At 39.8% G+C, this 18,054-nt stretch overlaps 1 protein-coding gene across 12 annotated transcripts in view; it reads left to right on the top strand.

The window, feature by feature from the left end:
* CYRIB (CYFIP related Rac1 interactor B) overlaps nt 1-16,569 on the top strand; it is a 147,405-nt gene extending 130,836 nt beyond the window's left edge. For all 12 annotated transcript variants that reach the window (XM_035716470.2, XM_035716081.2, XM_025451016.3 and 9 more), the window contains 7 exons: nt 2,120-2,256; nt 3,329-3,406; nt 5,487-5,603; nt 6,494-6,573; nt 7,854-7,980; nt 10,002-10,072; nt 15,830-16,569. In XM_035716470.2, coding sequence (XP_035572363.1) covers nt 2,120-2,256; nt 3,329-3,406; nt 5,487-5,603; nt 6,494-6,573; nt 7,854-7,980; nt 10,002-10,072; nt 15,830-15,893 — 674 coding nt within the window. In that variant the 3' untranslated portion in view covers nt 15,894-16,569. The remainder of the gene's footprint in view (nt 1-2,119; nt 2,257-3,328; nt 3,407-5,486; nt 5,604-6,493; nt 6,574-7,853; nt 7,981-10,001; nt 10,073-15,829) is intronic.
* The last annotated feature ends 1,485 nt before the right edge of the window (nt 16,570-18,054 follow it).

Here is an 18,054-nt window from a genome sequence, read left to right as displayed (position 1 = left end):
CTTCACTTTCAGCCCAAATGTCACTTACTTAGAGGGCTTTTTCCTGAGCCTTCAACTAGGTGAGGTTCTCTTTTTATATCTTTCCATTCTATCGTGTACTTCTTAACGTATGTTAAACTGTAATAATTTGTCCTTCTCTTCTCTGTGTAGTCACGCTCCAGGTAGGCCTAGGGAATATGTTGGCTTTCATTTCTGTTCCCCAGTACCTGGCACATAGTAGACAATCAGTACATTTCCTGACTTGCTATGGAAAAAAGAACTGTCATTTGAAGTTACTGTGTAGATGACAAATAACATCTGTGTAGTGTCTAGTTCAGTACTAATACATGTTAGACATATAAGAAATACCTACTATGTAGTAATCCCTAGATTCACGTTTTTTAAGGTTACAGAACACTAGGTAGAATGTTGCTATATTTGAGAGACAGTTTATTGTGTATTATGGTGGAAAGAGTAGGACTGCAGAGTCAGAAACATCTTGAATTTATTAGCTATACCCTTGGGGGTCTAACTCTTTGAAACTTGGTATGTACCCATCTGTAATGCTTATATATGAGTCAGTGGTAAAAGTTACATAAAAGACGAGGTCATGTGCACAGCAGGGATGTTAGTTCATGGTAGGGTCTTCATAAATAGTAGAGCTAGTATTTTTTTTTTAAGTTAAGGATTGATGATCTGACATAAATTTATTGTTTACTCAATAATCTGACATTTATTCATTAGTGTCAGATCACCATCTACTATTATAAATTGTTTTCTCTGAAAAGAATCTGGCATTTTTAGAATTCAAGATTCTAAAATCTGTGAATTAGTTTGATATTTATTTATTTTTTATTTTTATTTTTTAATTTTTATTTATTTATGATAGTCACACAGAGAGAGAGAGAGAGAGAGAGGCAGAGACATAGGCAGAGGGAGAAGCAGGCTCCATGCACCAGGAGCCCGACGTGGGATTCGATCCTGGGTCTCCAGGATCGCGCCCTGGGCCAAAGGCAGGCGCCAAACCACTGCGCCACCCAGGGATCCCAGTTTGATATTTATTTTTTAAGTGAAATATCAGTATTTCCACTTATATTTTATATATACATTTTAAAATTTTACTTAAATTCAATTTGCCAACATACAGTATAACACCTAGTGCTCATTGCATCATGTGCCTTCCTTAATGCTCATCACCCAATTACCCCATCCTTCCACCCACCTCCCCTTCTGCAACTGTTTGTCTGTTTCCCAGAGTCTCTCATGGTTGGTCTTCCTCTCTAATTTTTCCCTGCTCAGATTCCCCCCACCTTTCCTTATGGTCCCTTTCACCAATATTTCCATTTTTAAAAAACACAGTAGGGTCACCTGGGTGGCTCAGTGGTTTGGCGCCTGCCTTCAGCCCAGGGCATGATCTTGGAGACCGGGATCAAGTCCTGCATCAGGCTCCCTGCATGGAGCCTGCTTCTCTCTCTCTGCCTGTATCTCTGCCTCTCTCTCTCTGTCTCTCATTAATAAAAAATAACTAAAATCTAAAAAAAAAAAAAAAACACGGTATATGTTAGTCTAACATTCCAAAAAGAGCAATTATTTCGAAGGGATCATCTTATATAACGAATTAGAGAATATTTATATCGTGATTCTAAGATGCCAAGTTCTCAGACATTCAGGAAGCTAATAATTTAAGCCAAATACTTTGTTTCCTTTAGTATTTGAACAAAAGCAATTTGTGTTTATAAATAAGCAACATATTCAAAATATGAGAAGTTGGTAATTCATTCCCAGCCATGTAGAGATTTGACTGTGTGGACATGATGCCACTGAAGAAGTTAACTCAGCTGTAGGTAACCCTTACCAGTTCATAAAAATCAGCACAGTGCTGATCCTGGTGTTTAATTCAGGTTTACATTCTGCGTTATTTTGATTTGGGGTTTATGGAATTATAAAACCGAATTGGTTTCTTTAAGGCTTTTATTCTGTTAAACGCTATTCAATTTCAGTGATTGTATTTAGATAATACAACTTTTGAAGAGACTTTATTTCTATGGGAATTAAAATCATAACGTTTATAAATAGCTCGCTTTTTAATAAACAAAAATCAGGGAGATACAGCTTAACATTTTAATCTTCCTTTCTTTAGAAGCAGCACTAAGAGGTCTTCTGGGAGCCTTGACAAGTACCCCATACTCTCCCACGCAGCATCTAGAGCGAGAGCAGGCTCTTGCCAAACAGTTTGCAGAGATCCTTCATTTCACACTCCGGTTCGACGAGCTCAAGGTAGGACTTTGTGCTGCCCCTGAGTGCATGGGCATTGTGAGCCTTTCAGTGAGCATTGTAGGAAATGCCTGGTGACTTTGTCAAAGTGTGTTTTCATGGTATTTGTGGGTCCTAAGTGAAACATGGAAAACTAGATTTAAATGTTATAACAGGTCTTTTGATATATTTCGTGCGTAGAAAATAAATAGCAAATTACCCAATACTCAGTCTTCACTTAGCTTCATTTTTTTAAATATCTCTAGAACAATATTGACCTTTTCTAATATTATTTTTTCTTTTCTGCTCATCACTAGCCTATTTTCAGGATCCCTTTATATAAAAATGTTAAGATCCTTCCTCCCTCCCTCTTTCTTTCCTTCTCTCCTTCCTTCCTCCTTCTTCCTCATCTCTCTATCTCTCTTCCTATTTCCCTGTACACCCATCCTCCCTTTGTTAGAAGGACTGAAGGTAAAGAAACAAGTACTAACTTCTGTATGAGGAGACCTGATCCACTTGAGGCTCTGTCACTGTAACTAGGTATAAGGCAGGTCCTTTGACTTTCCAGACCTTAGGGACCTTGTCTGATAAATGGAGGAGATGGATTCCTAACTACAGCCTTTTATGATTGCATAACAGGAAATTGTTCTCTTTTATTAATACTTTGAGTACAAAGGATTTATATATAAAATTTTAGTCTGAGGATTGCCTTCATATACACATAATTTATTGTAATAATTAAAAACAAATGCTTACCTTTTTCTTCTTGTTTTTGTTTATTTGGTAATATTGGCCTTTGAGAAACCTTTGAGTGTATTACCCAAAATTATTGAAAAGGGGAAGTATATGAATCATGACTGTAAAACAGTCTACATGGTTTATATATTCAGTAAGGACTAAGTACAATGTTATATAATTTAGATACAAAAAGCTGTCTTGGCTGATACCAGTTTTAGTTCTTAAAATGGTATTACAAAGTAGGAAGTGTTACTTAACTAGTTAAAACTGTATCTAATAGATTTTTCACTTTTACACTATCATTACACTGTTATTTAGGGTGCATAATACATTTTTCTTTCATAAATGTCTTCTTTAGATGACAAATCCCGCCATACAGAACGATTTCAGCTATTATAGAAGAACATTGAGTCGTATGAGGATTAATAACGTCCCAGTAAGTTAATGCTTTGAATCGGGGGTATAGTAATAATAGCCATTAGTTTGGTTGTTCATGTGCTCATCCATTCAGATACAGTCAGTAACCCACTATGGGCTGTAGCTGTGAGGAGAAAGGGCAAGATATCATAGACCACACAAAGTGCTGGCCTGTTCTTCCACTGAGTCCCTTTAGTCCTGATGATCCTCGAATAAAATTGCTATCATTGATACTTACAAAATTTCCCTGTGTATTCTCATTTTATTTATTTTTTAATGTTTTTAAGGGTTTTTAAGTAATTTCTTTTACTTTTTCTTTTTTTTTTTTTTTTTTTAAGTAATTTCTACACCCCCACAGGGCTCAAACTCACAACCTTGAGATCAAAAGTTGCACGCTCTCCTGGCTGAGCCGGTCAGGCATCCCATGTGTAATCTTATTTTAATTATACAAAAGTTAGTGAATTAATGGTTTTGAGTTTTTTGACCCCCTAGTCTTAGAATGGAAGAGTCCTGGAGAAAAGTTGGCCTGGAATGGGATACTAATATTGGCAAGAGGAGAGAGTAAAGTCATGGCTATGAGCACTTCTGTGCCTGTTCTTGGCTGTTTAACTGCACTTCTAGTTTATTTAGGCTTGATTGCCCTTGATTTCTCCTTGTCTTCACCCTTTTCTACCTCCAGGGAGTCAAATACTATAAGTAAAATCTTAAATAGAAAACATTCTCTTTTTCTCTAGGGATTTTGAGGTACTTTGTGCTACTACTTTGTGCTAATTGGTGTGAAAAAAGGGGAAATTTCTAGGATCAGCCTTACAGCCTCAACTAGATAGTTTAATAAAGAAGGATTACATAAGTGTAAGGAGTGGTAAGTACTATAAGAAAGTGCCAAAGGAAAGACTGTTCTTCCCCTCCCCCCCTTTCTTCATTGAATCCATATTTCTGAAGTGGCTGCTATAAGACAGAGCTTGGTAGGGAGAAGGATCTCTCTTCATGAAGCATCTGTTATTTTACATCAGTTTGGTTTTGCATAGACTAGTTCCTGCTGTGAGGCTGAACTTACCATGTCTTTTTCAGAGCCACCGTGTAAAATCATATGAGATCAAATCAAAACAAAACAGAACACGTAACACCCAGTCAGTCCTCTGGTATAGCCATCCTGCTACTCCTTAAGGCCAAAGACTGTTAAATCACCACTGCCCTGTCTTTTGCCCTCAGTAATTATAGGTACATCCAACTGTTGTCAGGTGAAATATTTTCTCTTCCTCACTCACCCCTTTCCATCTTAGTTCTTCTGTCCCAGTTGAGAGCCTCATTCACTCTCTGGCAGGCATTCTGTAGCAGAATTCATTTTTTGACCTATGATCTCTTTCTTTTTTGGCACACTCTGCCTACCACCATCAGTCAACTTGCTTTAGAAAATTAGCTTAATTGTTGTTCCTTTCTTCTAACATGTTCAGGGGGCCCCCTGTTACGTGCAGAGGAAAAATATGAACTTAAGCTGGAAGCTAAGACACTTGCAGCCTGACCCCAGCCTTCCTTCCCAGCCTTATTGTTCCCTGGCCCGTGCCCCTTATGACACTGAACACACTGGGTTACACTCTAAGCCACTTGAAATGGTTGGAATGCTGTGGTTACCTGCCCATCATCACCTGCAAACGCAGGGTCTTCAGAGTCCACTTTAGTTTCTTCCAGTCTGATAGTCTTCCCTCTCACCTCCTTTTTTGGTCATCACGTCTTAGTATGTTATTGTGGGTCCCTGCATGGTCTTGAAAAGGCAGCCAGGGCAGTGACCTTATCTCCCTGTCTTCCATAGCCTTGTTACAGTAGGCAGGCCATCCAGGTTTTACTCAGTTGCTTAATATCATTTATAGTATTTGAAAGGAAGTTCATCTTTCTGAAAAATTGCTTAATATCATTTTTAACCCGTTTTTAAAGAATATTTAAGTATTTGCACAAGAAGGTCTAAAATAGAGTTTAAGAGCATTTGTTAGAGTAATTTTACAAGCATTAGCAAAAGAAGCACTCTGCCTAGGTTCTTTTATAAATGTTATGATATTTAACAATTTATGAACTGATATTACATGCTCTTTTTTTCCACACAGGCAGAAGGAGAAAATGAAGTAAATAATGAATTGGCAAATCGAATGTCTTTGTTTTATGCTGAGGCAACCCCAATGCTGAAAACCTTAAGTGATGCCACGACAAAATTTGTATCAGAGGTAAGTGTTGCCTGAACAGCTAGCTAGTCTTCATGTTGTGATTCTTCTTCCTGTCTGCAGCCTTGGTGACCTCTGCAGGCCCTGTGGCATTGCCATCCCTGTGCGTGTGTGGGTGGACTCCTGTCCCTTCCCCAAGGCCCACATGTACACATCTACCTGCCTATCCAGCTTCCCTTTGGATGCATAGTCAACACTTAAGTGGTATTGTGGCCAAACCAAAGTCTTGGTGTTTTCTCCCAACCTTGCCCTTTCTTCGTCTTTTCCTACTTAATTAATAGTACCCCTGCAAAAGCAAGCTAACTTAGGGGTTATCATCTTGAATTCCTTTCTTTATTTCACTTCTTACATCTCCTCTGTCAGTGTTATTGATTCTCCCTCCAAAATATACCCTGAATCTGAAAACTTAGCCTCTCTCTTTGCTCTGCCTCCCTGGATTGGCCCACTGTCCTCTCACCTAGATGACAGTATTCATTTTCCTGCTGGTCTTATTTCTTCTTCTCTTGCCCCACTATAGTCCTTTCTCCAAAGAGCAGCCAAGTAAAAACTACAGGCCCTTCTTTTCTCTGTTTAAAATGTTTCTGGTGACTTCCCAGTATAAGGAATAAAATCCCCATACTTCATGGCCCGTGAGGCCCTGTCTGCATGTAATGGTTGTTTCCACTCAGCTGGAAGGTAAGTGACTCTCAGGAGAGCAGGGTCTTGGTTCTCTTGCTCATAGCCATATTTGAGAGCTTAGAACAGTACCTAGAATGTACCTAGTACATTTTTTACAAAATTAGAGGAGTAGGAACCAAATTTTAAAGTTGTCAGTTTTTCACCTTATACTAGGTTTTAAATAATACTAAAGTAGTAACTATCACTTTCACTTTTTTCTCCACATACTTTTACAGAATAAAAATTTACCAATAGAAAATACCACAGATTGTCTAAGCACCATGGCTAGTGTATGCAGAGTCATGCTCGAAACACCGTGAGTATTAGCTGATCTTTTTCACTTTAACAATCTTATGGAAACAGTTGTTTAGATATGAATATGTCTTATTTGGAAGGCAGAAATTAAATATATCTGAAGTATCCATTGCTTATATATGAACAATATGAAGATAGTTTGAAGCTAATGTAACTTCTGGTTAAGTAGAAAGTACAGTGGGTTTTCAGGTACCTAAGACCAGTCAGACAAACTTACTAGATGCTTTAAATGGGGAATTTTGTGATGCTTTTATTGGAGATAGGGAAGAGCTTTGCTGTTTTGATTACGCTTCTCATCAGCATTCTCTCCTTTTCAGTGAAGAACCTCACCTTGTCTTTTTGCTAGAGGGCTACAGAGTTACTCTTCTATTTGTCCCTTTCTCTCAGTGTTAGTTTACAGTCTTAATTTTATTTATCTATTTATTTTTTGGTTGACACTAATCTGAATTCTCTTCTGGGTTTCCCTTCACTTTCAACGCATTTGTCATATATGCCACAGTGGTGTCTGGCTGGATTTTCTTATCAGCAGGCAGAAAGAATTCCTCCTGGATTCCTAAATAGCATATGGTTTTATTAGGTAACTTGTTTTTGTGGAGCTTTTCATTTTCCAAAGCACTATTATACACATCATCTTACTGGAAAACCTTATGAAGTAGGAGGGCAGCTCTTCATTATTGTTTCCAGTAGAGGAGTGAGGTCCTGGGAAGTCAAGGGGCTTTTTTATGCACAGTGGCCGATTGGCCACACATATGCCTGGATGGCTCCATCCTGGTTCTAGGTGCTTTCCGCTATGTCACACTGCCTTATATATAGACAAAAGTTCTATCCCTTTTTCCAAATGAGAGAAGAATATGAGTGAATTTTAGTAAAATTAGAATCCAAATACAATAATGTAAATGCTTATATTAAGTTAGCTTCTAAATAGCAAACCTATTGCTCCATTAAGCTAGTGGCTTTTCCCATCATATTGGTGGGAACAGCCTTTACAAAGCACCTGTGCTGAAACTACTTTGGGGCTACTTTGATTTCTCTGATTTGCCTCATCTCTGCCAAGCAGAAGGAGTTACGGTAAACTAAGGAGGATGCAGAGATCAGAATACGTATTATATCTGCTCCACCTACCTCAGTTGTCTAGGAATCTCACTGTGGAGAAAGGGGGGAGGGGTTATAATGCTTGTATTCCCTTTAGAGATCAACAGGATACATCTTTCAGCACCAGCTGAAAGGTGAATCAGCTCATTAAGTTATGCCTCATCCATCCACATATTTTCTACCCTCCAGGGAATACAGAAGCAGATTTACAAATGAAGAGACGGTGTCATTCTGCTTGAGGGTAATGGTGGGTGTCATAATACTCTATGACCATGTACATCCAGTGGGAGCATTTGCCAAAACATCAAAGATTGATGTAAGTTATATTGCTTTATTTAATTCCAAACCACTCGCATAAGTGAAAATCATAAGCGTTAATTTTATTTATAAGAGCTGCAGGTTGTACTCTGTCACAGACCTCTCAGTATTATAGTTTCTGATAATGGTGGGTTTCTGTTGCCTCTTATGTTGGACTTTATACAGTCATATATGGGTGGAGTAGTAGAGTAGAGTAGGACAGCTGGAGTCTTTTAACATGCCTCTGTGTCCCTCGTACTCCTCAGCAGTCCTTCTGCCTATTTTGCAATATAAATTTAAAAAATCAGACATAAGAAATTTCCTTTCATTCTTTGACCAAAGGCCATTTCAAACAAAAGACTTATTTCCAGATGTATATAGAATAGAAAGTCAGTAGAGGGGGCACCTGGGTGGCTTAGTCAGTTAAGCGTCTGCCTTCAGCTCAGGTCATGATCTCAGGGTTCTGGGATCCAGCCTCATGTTGGGCTCCCTGCTCAGGCAGGGAGTCTGCTTCTCCTTCTCACTCTGTGATCTCTCTGAGTCTCTCTTTCAAATAAATAAAATCTTCTTTTTTTGTAAGATTTTATTCATGAGAGACACTGGCAGAGGGAGAAGCAGGCTCCATGTAGGGAGCCTGATGTGGGACTCAGTCCCAGGACCCCAGGACCCCAGGATCACAACCTGAGCTGAAGGTAGATGCTCAACCACTGAGCCACCCAGGTGTCCCAAATAAATAGAATCTTTCAAAAAAAAAAAAAAAAAAAGTAAAGGTACTCCAATGAAAGAAAGACAATATAATATAGATTTTCTCCTCCCTCCCAATCATAATAACTTGTGGCCCTAGTCTGGGCTTCTATTTTGCTTATCTCTACAGAAGTTTATATTAGGAATAAAGCAGTTTCCTGATAGAGTTAGTTCAGGTTCTTGGCATTTCGTGTCTAGATTCCTGATTGCTAGCCAGCCTCCCTACCTTTCTTTATTCATGTCCATCCTCTGTGAAAAGAAATGAGTGAACATTTATTGAGTGATTACTATGTGTCAGGAATTTTATTCTTGTTTCCCCACTTCCTTTGAAAATACTCTGAGGATGTAGATGTTATCTCCTCCATACTAACAGAAAATCTAACACTTAAGGAAATTACAAGTATAATTGCTAGAATGTTAGAATAGGATTTTGAACCCACATCTCCATGGCTTCCAAAGCCTGTGTGTTCTTTCTTTGAGGTGTTTTTGTTTTGTTTTGTTTTGTTTTGTTTTTTAGATTTTATTTAGTTAATTAGTGAAAGTACCTGCATAAGAGTGAGGAGAGGGGTAGATGGAGAGAGAATTCCCAAGCAGATGCCACACTGAGCGTGGAGCCCAGTGTGGAATTCCATCCCAGGATTCCAAGACCATGACCTGAGCTGCAATCAAGAGGAGGACACTTAACTGATTGAGCCACCCAGGCACTCTCAAGCCTGTGCTGGTTCTGCTATGCTCTGTTTTTCATAGTCCTCATAGTCCTTACATACCATCTTCACTGAGTTGTTTCCTTTTTATAGCCCGTAACAGCCCCTGCCTCATTAGTTACAGTTGAGTCTTCCTGGCATGTGAGGCCCTCTGTAAACTTCCCTGTGCTAGTCATTTAGTCCTGCAAGATTCTGTCCTCAGCGTGTGAAAAACTTTATTTTGATCAAGATGTTTGTCTACTTGGAAAGGCTCCTCTGTTCCTTGGCAGCGTGTCCATTCAGTCCTTCCATAAACTGCTCCACACCTTTTCTGGGAAGTCTTCCCTTAGCAACCCTTAGTTTTCTCATTAGTGTGCATGGTGCTTCTGTTTGACTGGTTCGGTTCTTAAAAAGTTTTGTTTGATAGAGAAACTGAAAATAACATTTGGGTAGGTTGTTTCCCTTCTAAGAATAATGATTTTAACATTTCTAGAATGTAATTGCTCAGGAGTTCCATAGTTGTGGTACTAATTTAAGTACTACTGTTTTGAGATAATGAATGTTATATAAGAAAACAAACATTTTTACCTTTTCTATTTCCTTTTCTTCTTAGATGAAAGGTTGTATCAAAGTTCTTAAGGACCAACCTCCCAATAGTGTAGAAGGTCTTCTCAATGCTCTCAGGTATGTATATGTACGTGTGCATATGTATAGAAAAAAAATATGTAAGAAAATGCTCCAAAATGCAAATATTACAAAGAATATGAGTATGTATGTTCATGTTAGAAATATGAAGATCTCATTTTGCATTATTAGTAATCCTGCTTTCAAATATTGGTTACAGTATTTCTACAATAAAGAGAGCATGGGAGGGGCGACTCAGATGAAAAAAGCAGTTTCATTTCTTTGCCAAAGATTTTGGCTTTCATTTTTTTGATTGTCTTGGGGTGTTTGTTTATTATTTTTTAAAGATTTTATTTATTTATTCATGAGAGACAGAGGCAAAGACACAGGCAGAGGGAGAAGCGGGCTCCACACAGGGAGCCCGATGCGGGACTCAATCCCAGGACCCCAGGACTACGCCCTGAGCCAAAGGCAGAAGCTCAACCGCTGAGCAACCCAGGAGTCCGGGGATGTTTGTTTTTTAATTTTTTTTTTAAATTTTATTTCTTTGAGAAAGTGAGAGAGCATCAGGGAGAGGGAGAAGTAGGCTCCCCACTGAGCAGGGAGCCTGATGGGGGACTCAATCCCAAGACCCTGAGATCATGAACTGAGCCAAAGGCAGCTTAACCAACTGAGCCACCTAGGTGCCCTGTTTTTAAATTTTTTAATGAATGTATAACGTGCTAATTGCAAATAAAATCCAGCAAACACAGGAAAATTTAAAGCAAAATAAGGAAATCACAAAATCTCACTATTTTGAAATAAACCTCTACTAACCTTTTGGTATATAGTCTTGTACAGCTTTTTCTTTACACTTGTAGATAGTCACAGATCTGTGATACTTTTTACAAGATACAGTACCATACAAACTCTTCTACAACTAGTTCTTTTCCCTTAATATAGTGTAATTACATTCCTAGTTTCACAGATACCTTTATTACTTTTGTATATTTCTTAAAATGAAAATAAAGCTGTTATTTGCTGTCTTTCCTCAGCTTAGACTGACTTAATGTAGTTACTGTGGCTCCTACAAATGCTGGCTTTTTTTTTTAAGACAGGATTCTCTTTCTTTTTCTTTTCTTTTTCTTTCTTTCTTTCTCTTTCTCTCTTCCTCCCTTCCTCCCTCCCTCCCTCCCTCCCTCCCTCCCTCCCTCCTTCCTTCCCTCCCTCCCTCCCCAGTGTGGGGCTTGAACATACAACTCCCAAGATCAAGAGTCTCCTGCTCTACTCACTGAGCTAGCCAGGAGTCTCTTGAGTGCTGGAATATTTTTAAATGTAAATCTTAGCGTATCCTAACATCTTGATTACAGAGATTTAATTTATAGTATAATATCCCTAACATAAAAGACAGTTTGCTCATTGCTTGATAATTTTGTGTTTAAATGCTCAAAATTGCATGAGCACAGAAATACAGAGACTTTTTAAGGTCGCAGGCCATCTTTTCACTGCAGTGCACTTTAGTTCACATGACACACAAAAATGATTTCCAATTCAGTATTAAATTTTTCATGTTTTATGAGCAAAACAGGTTCTTACTCCTCTTGAATGCTTAGTCACACTTGGTACATCATAAAGCAGAGTCTGTGCTGTGTCACTTCAGCTGAATGGAACCATCAAATGATTTTATTAGGATTATGGAAAGTACTCTATAAGCTATGACTGCCTCGGTAAAGAAGGTCGGTCAATTCTAAACAAATACTAGAAAGATTCAGGACCGTAATATAACAGTAAAAAGCCTCGTGATGTCAAACTGTTTGCACCATAAGCCTATGGAAGCCACAAACTTTCAGGAATTTTTTTACTCTGGAGATTTTTACAATGTAAACCTCATTGGTTTTATCCATATTCATAGTATTGTGAATCCCTTTCTGAAGATTCCCTGGGTCCCATCCCAGTCAGCCTAGTTTTTCTCCCAAGACCCTTCTTTCTGGGTAGATTCTGCAAAGCCAGCCACTGACATGAAACCTGCTTTGAAAAGGAAGAAGGAATTGATGTCCAGGAGGGCCTACTGTTATTTCCTTTACCATGAAGAGACAGTACTCCGCACAGTAAAAGCTCAGAATTTGCTTTTGTTTTTCAGAATTTAAAGGTAGTGAGGTCTTTCTACTCTAGAACTAGGGCAGCACCAGGCAGTGGCTCTAAGTGAGAGGTGGGATTGAAGACTCACACACACCGGTCTGTGTTTGAGGAACAGGGGAAGAAAAGCACCATTGAGGCAAGAGTCACCTCTTTTCAGTTTTCTTTTCACATGTCTAATGGAAAATAGATGAAGGTTTTGTTGCAGAAATAACCCTTGAGCTGTTTTTATACATAGTGAACATGTTGTGTCTGGTTCTTATTTTTTCACCCGGGAAGTTTATAAGGTTCACCAGTACACTTGATGCTTTATAGTAGTGGTTACAATTAGTAAAATTTTTATATCACTGTGCGTTTGTATGCAGTTTCATATGTATGACTTTACTTAATCTGCACCACAGCTCTGAGAAGTAGGTGATGGATATGAGGTGCTGGGGATGTTTCCATCATCCAAAAAGTTACTGTGAGCTCTTGAGAGACTCATAGATCACATAGCAAATAAATGTTGGCATCTGTTTTCACATTCAGAATTTCATTCTTAAAATCCCATATGCTTGATGCTGTACCATTAAGCCTTAGGTTTCCTTTGTGATTGAACCCTGCAGTGGTTTGGAGTAACTGAGAAGGAAGCAAAAATGCAGATTCCCAGGTCCCCATCCCCAGAGAGTCTCTCTCTCTCTCAGGTCTGGGCCGGGGCTCAGGCACCTCATTCTATATGTAAACACCCACCCTAGCCCCTAATATGCTTCACTCAGAGCAAAGGAGATACTATTTGAAAAACATCTTATAATCCCAAAAGTGCTGTGCAAATGTTAATTGCTATTTACACCTCCACAAAATGGAAGACACTTTTGTGGAATTACTTTCTGAGTAGCTGCTTTTTACCAGAGGTGCTCACTATGTCATTTTCCTCCGAGCCAACAGTTAATAATGAAAAAATTTTAATTGCGCACACATATATGCTGTTTATTTTGAATTCTTCTCTGTAGTTATTACAAGGGCCTCCAACTTACAGTATGTGATCATAGAAAAGCAGCAAGTCATGCCTACATTTTACAGTTGGAGAAATAGAACCAAGTGCCTCGATTATATGAGAGCAAGCCAGAGTGGAGAGTTAAGGTTCTGTGCTAGATAACAGCTTGCTTTACTAAATTTCAGAGTAAAGGTTGCTTTTCTTGAGTAGAAAAGTCATGCACTCAGTGAGGAACTTTGTTGTTATATACGAAGTAAGATAATACCATACGTATCCGTATATGATTTTCACACATTAGGTGTTCTGGCCTGCTTGCCACCCCCCCTCCCTCTCTCCCTCTCTGCTTCTCTCCTTCTCTTCCTACCTCCCTTCCTTTTCTTTCTTCCCTTTCTTTCTTTATCGGAAGGGGGCAGAGGGAGAGGGAGAATCCCAAGCAGGCTCCACTTCTAGTGCAGAGCCTGACAGAGGGCTCGAACCCAAAACTCTAAGATCATGACTTGAGCTGAAATCAAAGAGTCGGATGCTTAACCAACTGAGCCACCAAGGCGCCCCAATTCCTGGCCATTTCTTGATAAGAATGTGGTGATGTGGGATGCCTGGGTGGCTCAGCAGTTTGGGGACTGCCTTCGGCCCAGGGCGTGATCCTGAGGTCCCGGGATCAAGTCCCGCATCAGGCTCCCCACATGGAGCCTGCTTCTTCCTCTACCTGTGTCTCTGCTTCTCTGTGTGTCTCTCATAAATGAATAAAATCTTTAAAAAAAAAAAAAAATGTGGTGATGTGACAAGCCTGCCTCCCAGTTGGCCCCATTCAGGGGGAAGCATGTGAGAACTGCTGGAAATGCATGATCACGTCCTGCAGAAGCAGCAAGAACTTGTGTTTGGTGGAGAGGAAAGCACTTACAACTCCTGGAATGTCACCGAACATTGCTGAGTACTGATACTTAAAACCACTCTACGTAGAAGTGTTGGTGTGCCAGTTATGTGGCCCTCTCCCCTATCCAGGAGCATAAAGGAAGGGAGAAGAACATAAATGAAGAGAGGAATGTTAAACATTTTTATTTCCTGACATTGGTAGAATCGTGTGCAGCTATATATACTTTCTTTGCACTTGGAAAATAAAACAGAAGGCTTTAGTCTTGGCTATATCACCTGCCACTTAATGTAAATATTCCTGTATGGATAGTTTTTTCAGCCTGGCTGCTTACTTTCTTATCTTCCTTCTGCAAATACTGATTGAGCACCTATCACGTGCCAGGCACTCTGGTGTCTCTTCAGTAATATGTAAACAATTTGGAAGTGGCTTCTACGTAAAACTGTTGAGAATATATCAGCTATTTAATTAAGTACATGTCTGTGTCTTTACCTCTCCAAGGATTTGAGTTTTCAGGTCCTTTCTTCAATTTTTAAATTGATTTGAGATGAAACTGACAAGAATTGGGTTTAAATTTCTTAAAGACACAAAGACCATCTGTGTGTCCTTGCTTGAGATGATATATTCCTTAAAGATTATATATGAAATTCTTATAAGCCAAATTAACTGATGCAGCATTAGGTTCCATCTGAATTGTCCTGCATTCAAGCACTGAGCACCTGTCTCCATTGCTGCTCATCTGGTCCAGGCCTTGATCATCTCTCACTGAGGACCCTGGAACAGCCCCCTGTTTAGTCCCTGTGCTGTTCCTCTGCTCCCTATGGTTCTTCAACAGAAGAGCAGGCCTTCCAGAACCTAAATGAAATCCCATATCACTGCCCTACCTAGTATCCTCCATTGGCTTTCATTGCGCTTAAAATAACCTCCCAACCCCTTGATGTGGCCTGCGGTGTCCTCATGAGCTGGGCTTTTCCAGTCTGTAAGGGCCTTTCTAGTACTTTCCTCCTTTGTCCCTAGTATGAGTGTAATACCGTCTTCCTGCTTCACCAGGTGGTAAGCTCTGGGAGCAGCGCCAGACATAGCAGCCTTGCTCACTGACCTTGGGCTATGTGGTGAATTGTCTTATAAATCTGATGACTCATCACAATTCCCGTGTTTACATGCTTATAGCACAACACACCTACCTGGAAACAAGGCACTTGGGGATGTGACAGTTTGGGACTAGAACACAGGTCAGCCTGCTTCTTTGTAAAGGGCTAGAGAGTAAACAGACATTTTAGGGTTTGGGGCCACATGGTTTCTATCGTAGCTACTCTGCTGCTGTAGCAAGAAGGTGACCATAGGTAGTACTTTAGTGAATCTGTATGGCTGTGTTCATAAAAACACTGAAATTTGAATTTCATTAATTTCCATGTTAACATGAGATATTCTTTTGCTTTTTTTCCCCCATTCATTTAAAATGATAAAAATGTACTTCGCTCACAAGCCATACAGAAACAGCTGTTGGGTTAGATTGGCCCCGGCTGTAATTTGTCAGTCCCGGGATGGAGTAAGGGCTGCTTTCCTCCGAGTGAGCAGGTGCAGCCAAGTGTTTCCTTTAGGATTTAGTCAGATCATTTCATCAAGGTAGCTGTGACTCAGTTACACAGCTCCTGGATCTTCTGTTTAACAGCTGGTCAGGAGGCTAAGGCAGGCAGAACCTGACCATAGCCGAAGCTGGAAACCAAAGGCACAACTCTGAGAGAAAATGTGCCTATTTGCCCACCTTGTAATAATTCTCGAACCCAGTGCAGAAAATGGCTTTTTAAAAATACCCTAAAATTGCTGTTTGTTTTTGTTTTTGTTTTTTTACTTTTAGGTACACAACAAAACATTTGAATGATGAGACTACCTCCAAGCAAATCAAATCCATGCTGCAGTAACCGTCGTGGAGTGCGCACCTGCTGTGGACGGAAGACTCTGCAGTGACTGGGAATGCACAGTTTTTAGTGATTGCAATTACTATCTCATGTACTCTTGCTTTTTATTTCTTTCCTCTGTTCCTCTTCCCTCTTTTTTAATCATGTTCTCGTTCTTAAGACTTCTTTTCTGTGCCAAAATCAGTAAAGTTATACTCTGGAGGGATATTGTCCCTTCAAACGGGCCATCTAAGGCAGCTAATTATGCATTGCATTGGGGTCTCTACTGAGAAAAATTCTGTGACTTGAACTAAATATTTTTAAATGTGGATTTTTTTTGAAAACTAATATTTAATATTGCTTCTCCTGCATGGCAAAACTGCCTATTCTGCTATTTAAAAACCCTCAATGACTTTATTTTCTACTGCCGCTTTTTTCATGTGCAGCCAAAATGAAAATGTTTAAATTAACTGTGTTGTACAAATGGTACCCAACACAAACTTTTTTTAAATTAGTAAGACTTTTGTTTTAAAGTTTTAAGTTTGCATTTGACTTTTTTTGTAAGGATGTATGTTGTGTGTTTAACCTTTATTAACTAACGTTAAAAACTGTGATGTGTGCGTAGAATATTACGTATGCATGTTCATGTTTAAAGAATGGCTGTTGATGATAAAATAAAAATCAGCTTTCATTTTTCTAAGTGTGGCTTGGTTTACTGGTGTGTTTTGAGGCTTCTAATGCCCTCCCCATGTTGTTTTACTGGAATGCATAAACACATAATTTCCCATTCCTGTAGAGGAAAGCTGGTTCTTTTTAATAGTATTTTTCTTCATTATTGTCTGTGTAGATAGTTTTAATTGCTTTTAAAATCTTGCTAAATGCAGTAAGACCAGTGATTTTTTTATTAACTTGCCTTTTACTCTTGATTTACTCTTGCATGGTTGTAGTAATAGGAGGAAAACTCTACTTGCCTGACTCACAGTTCCCAGGAGTGAGAGGGTAGTCACAGGAAACAAAGAGGGTGGCAGGAAGAGCAACCCTCAGCACGGGAGGGGATGACATGTAAGCGAGGCTCGAAACCAAAGGCCTTGACACTAGTGGTGAAAAACTAGCGTGTTCGTTATTTGAAGATCATAAAACCTTGTTGCAACATCTAAATGTCCTGATTGGGAGAAGCAGCTTAAAGGTTGTTTAGTCCGGCTGTGCTGGTGATGTGATGAGTATCTTAGTGTCCGTCCGAGCTCTAGTGCATTTAAAGTGGAAGAGAGTCTCAGAGGTTTCCACCAAATCCTTCTGTTGTGCTAGTGCCAGGATCGTGATGCCCACACCGCCACCTTGGATTTCCTGCTGACCTGCTTGGCCTTCGTCTCATGCTCTCCCAGTGCATACCTTGTGCTTCTTCAGGCAGGCTCAGCGGCCTGCAGTTTAGATCGCCTCTGGTCCCCGAGCCTGCCCTCCCTTTCCTCTCTCATGTCCATCTGATGAGCAGTAGCTCTCGCTTTTTGAGACCTTCATGAAGCCTTCAGGATAACATTAACCTTCAAAGCATATTGTAATGAATTAAGTAATGGCCCCCTAAAAGATTTGTCTACCTGGAACCTGAAAATACAGATTTATTTGGAAAAAGGGTATTTGCAGATAAAACTAAGGATCTGGAGATGAGACCATCGTGAATTAGAGTAGGCCCTAAATCCAATGACAGATCCTTATAGGAGAAAAGAAGGGGAAACAGACACAGCAAAAGGCCATGTGCAGATGAAGGTAGATTGGAGCAGTGCGTCAGCAAGCCACGGAACCAAGGATGGCTGGCAGTCACCCGAAGCTGGGAGAGCATCATGGGACAGGTTCTCCCTCCACAAGTAGGGAGTCTCCAGAAGGAACCAGCCCTGCCACAACCTTGATTTCAGACTTCTGGTCTCTAGGACCAACTACTGAGAGGACACATTCCTGTTGTCTTAAACCACCTGGTTTGTAGTAATCTGCTGTGCCAGCCCTGGGAATCTAATACAGGTGCCTCATCAAACACTTGTGATACTTGACTGCACCTGTGGGTACCTTTTCTGACCCTGTGAGAACTCTGAGAAGAGCCACATCTGATTTTCCCTCAGTGACCCAAGGATCTTGTACAGTACCCAGATCTGAGTAGGGCCAAGTGAATGCTCGAATGGAGTGAATGAATACAAGT

This window comes from Canis lupus, chromosome 13 (genome assembly GCF_003254725.2).
Source record: "Canis lupus dingo isolate Sandy chromosome 13, ASM325472v2, whole genome shotgun sequence".
Classification (NCBI taxonomy): Eukaryota; Metazoa; Chordata; class Mammalia; order Carnivora; family Canidae; genus Canis; species Canis lupus.
This window is presented reverse-complemented; position numbering and strand designations above follow the sequence as displayed.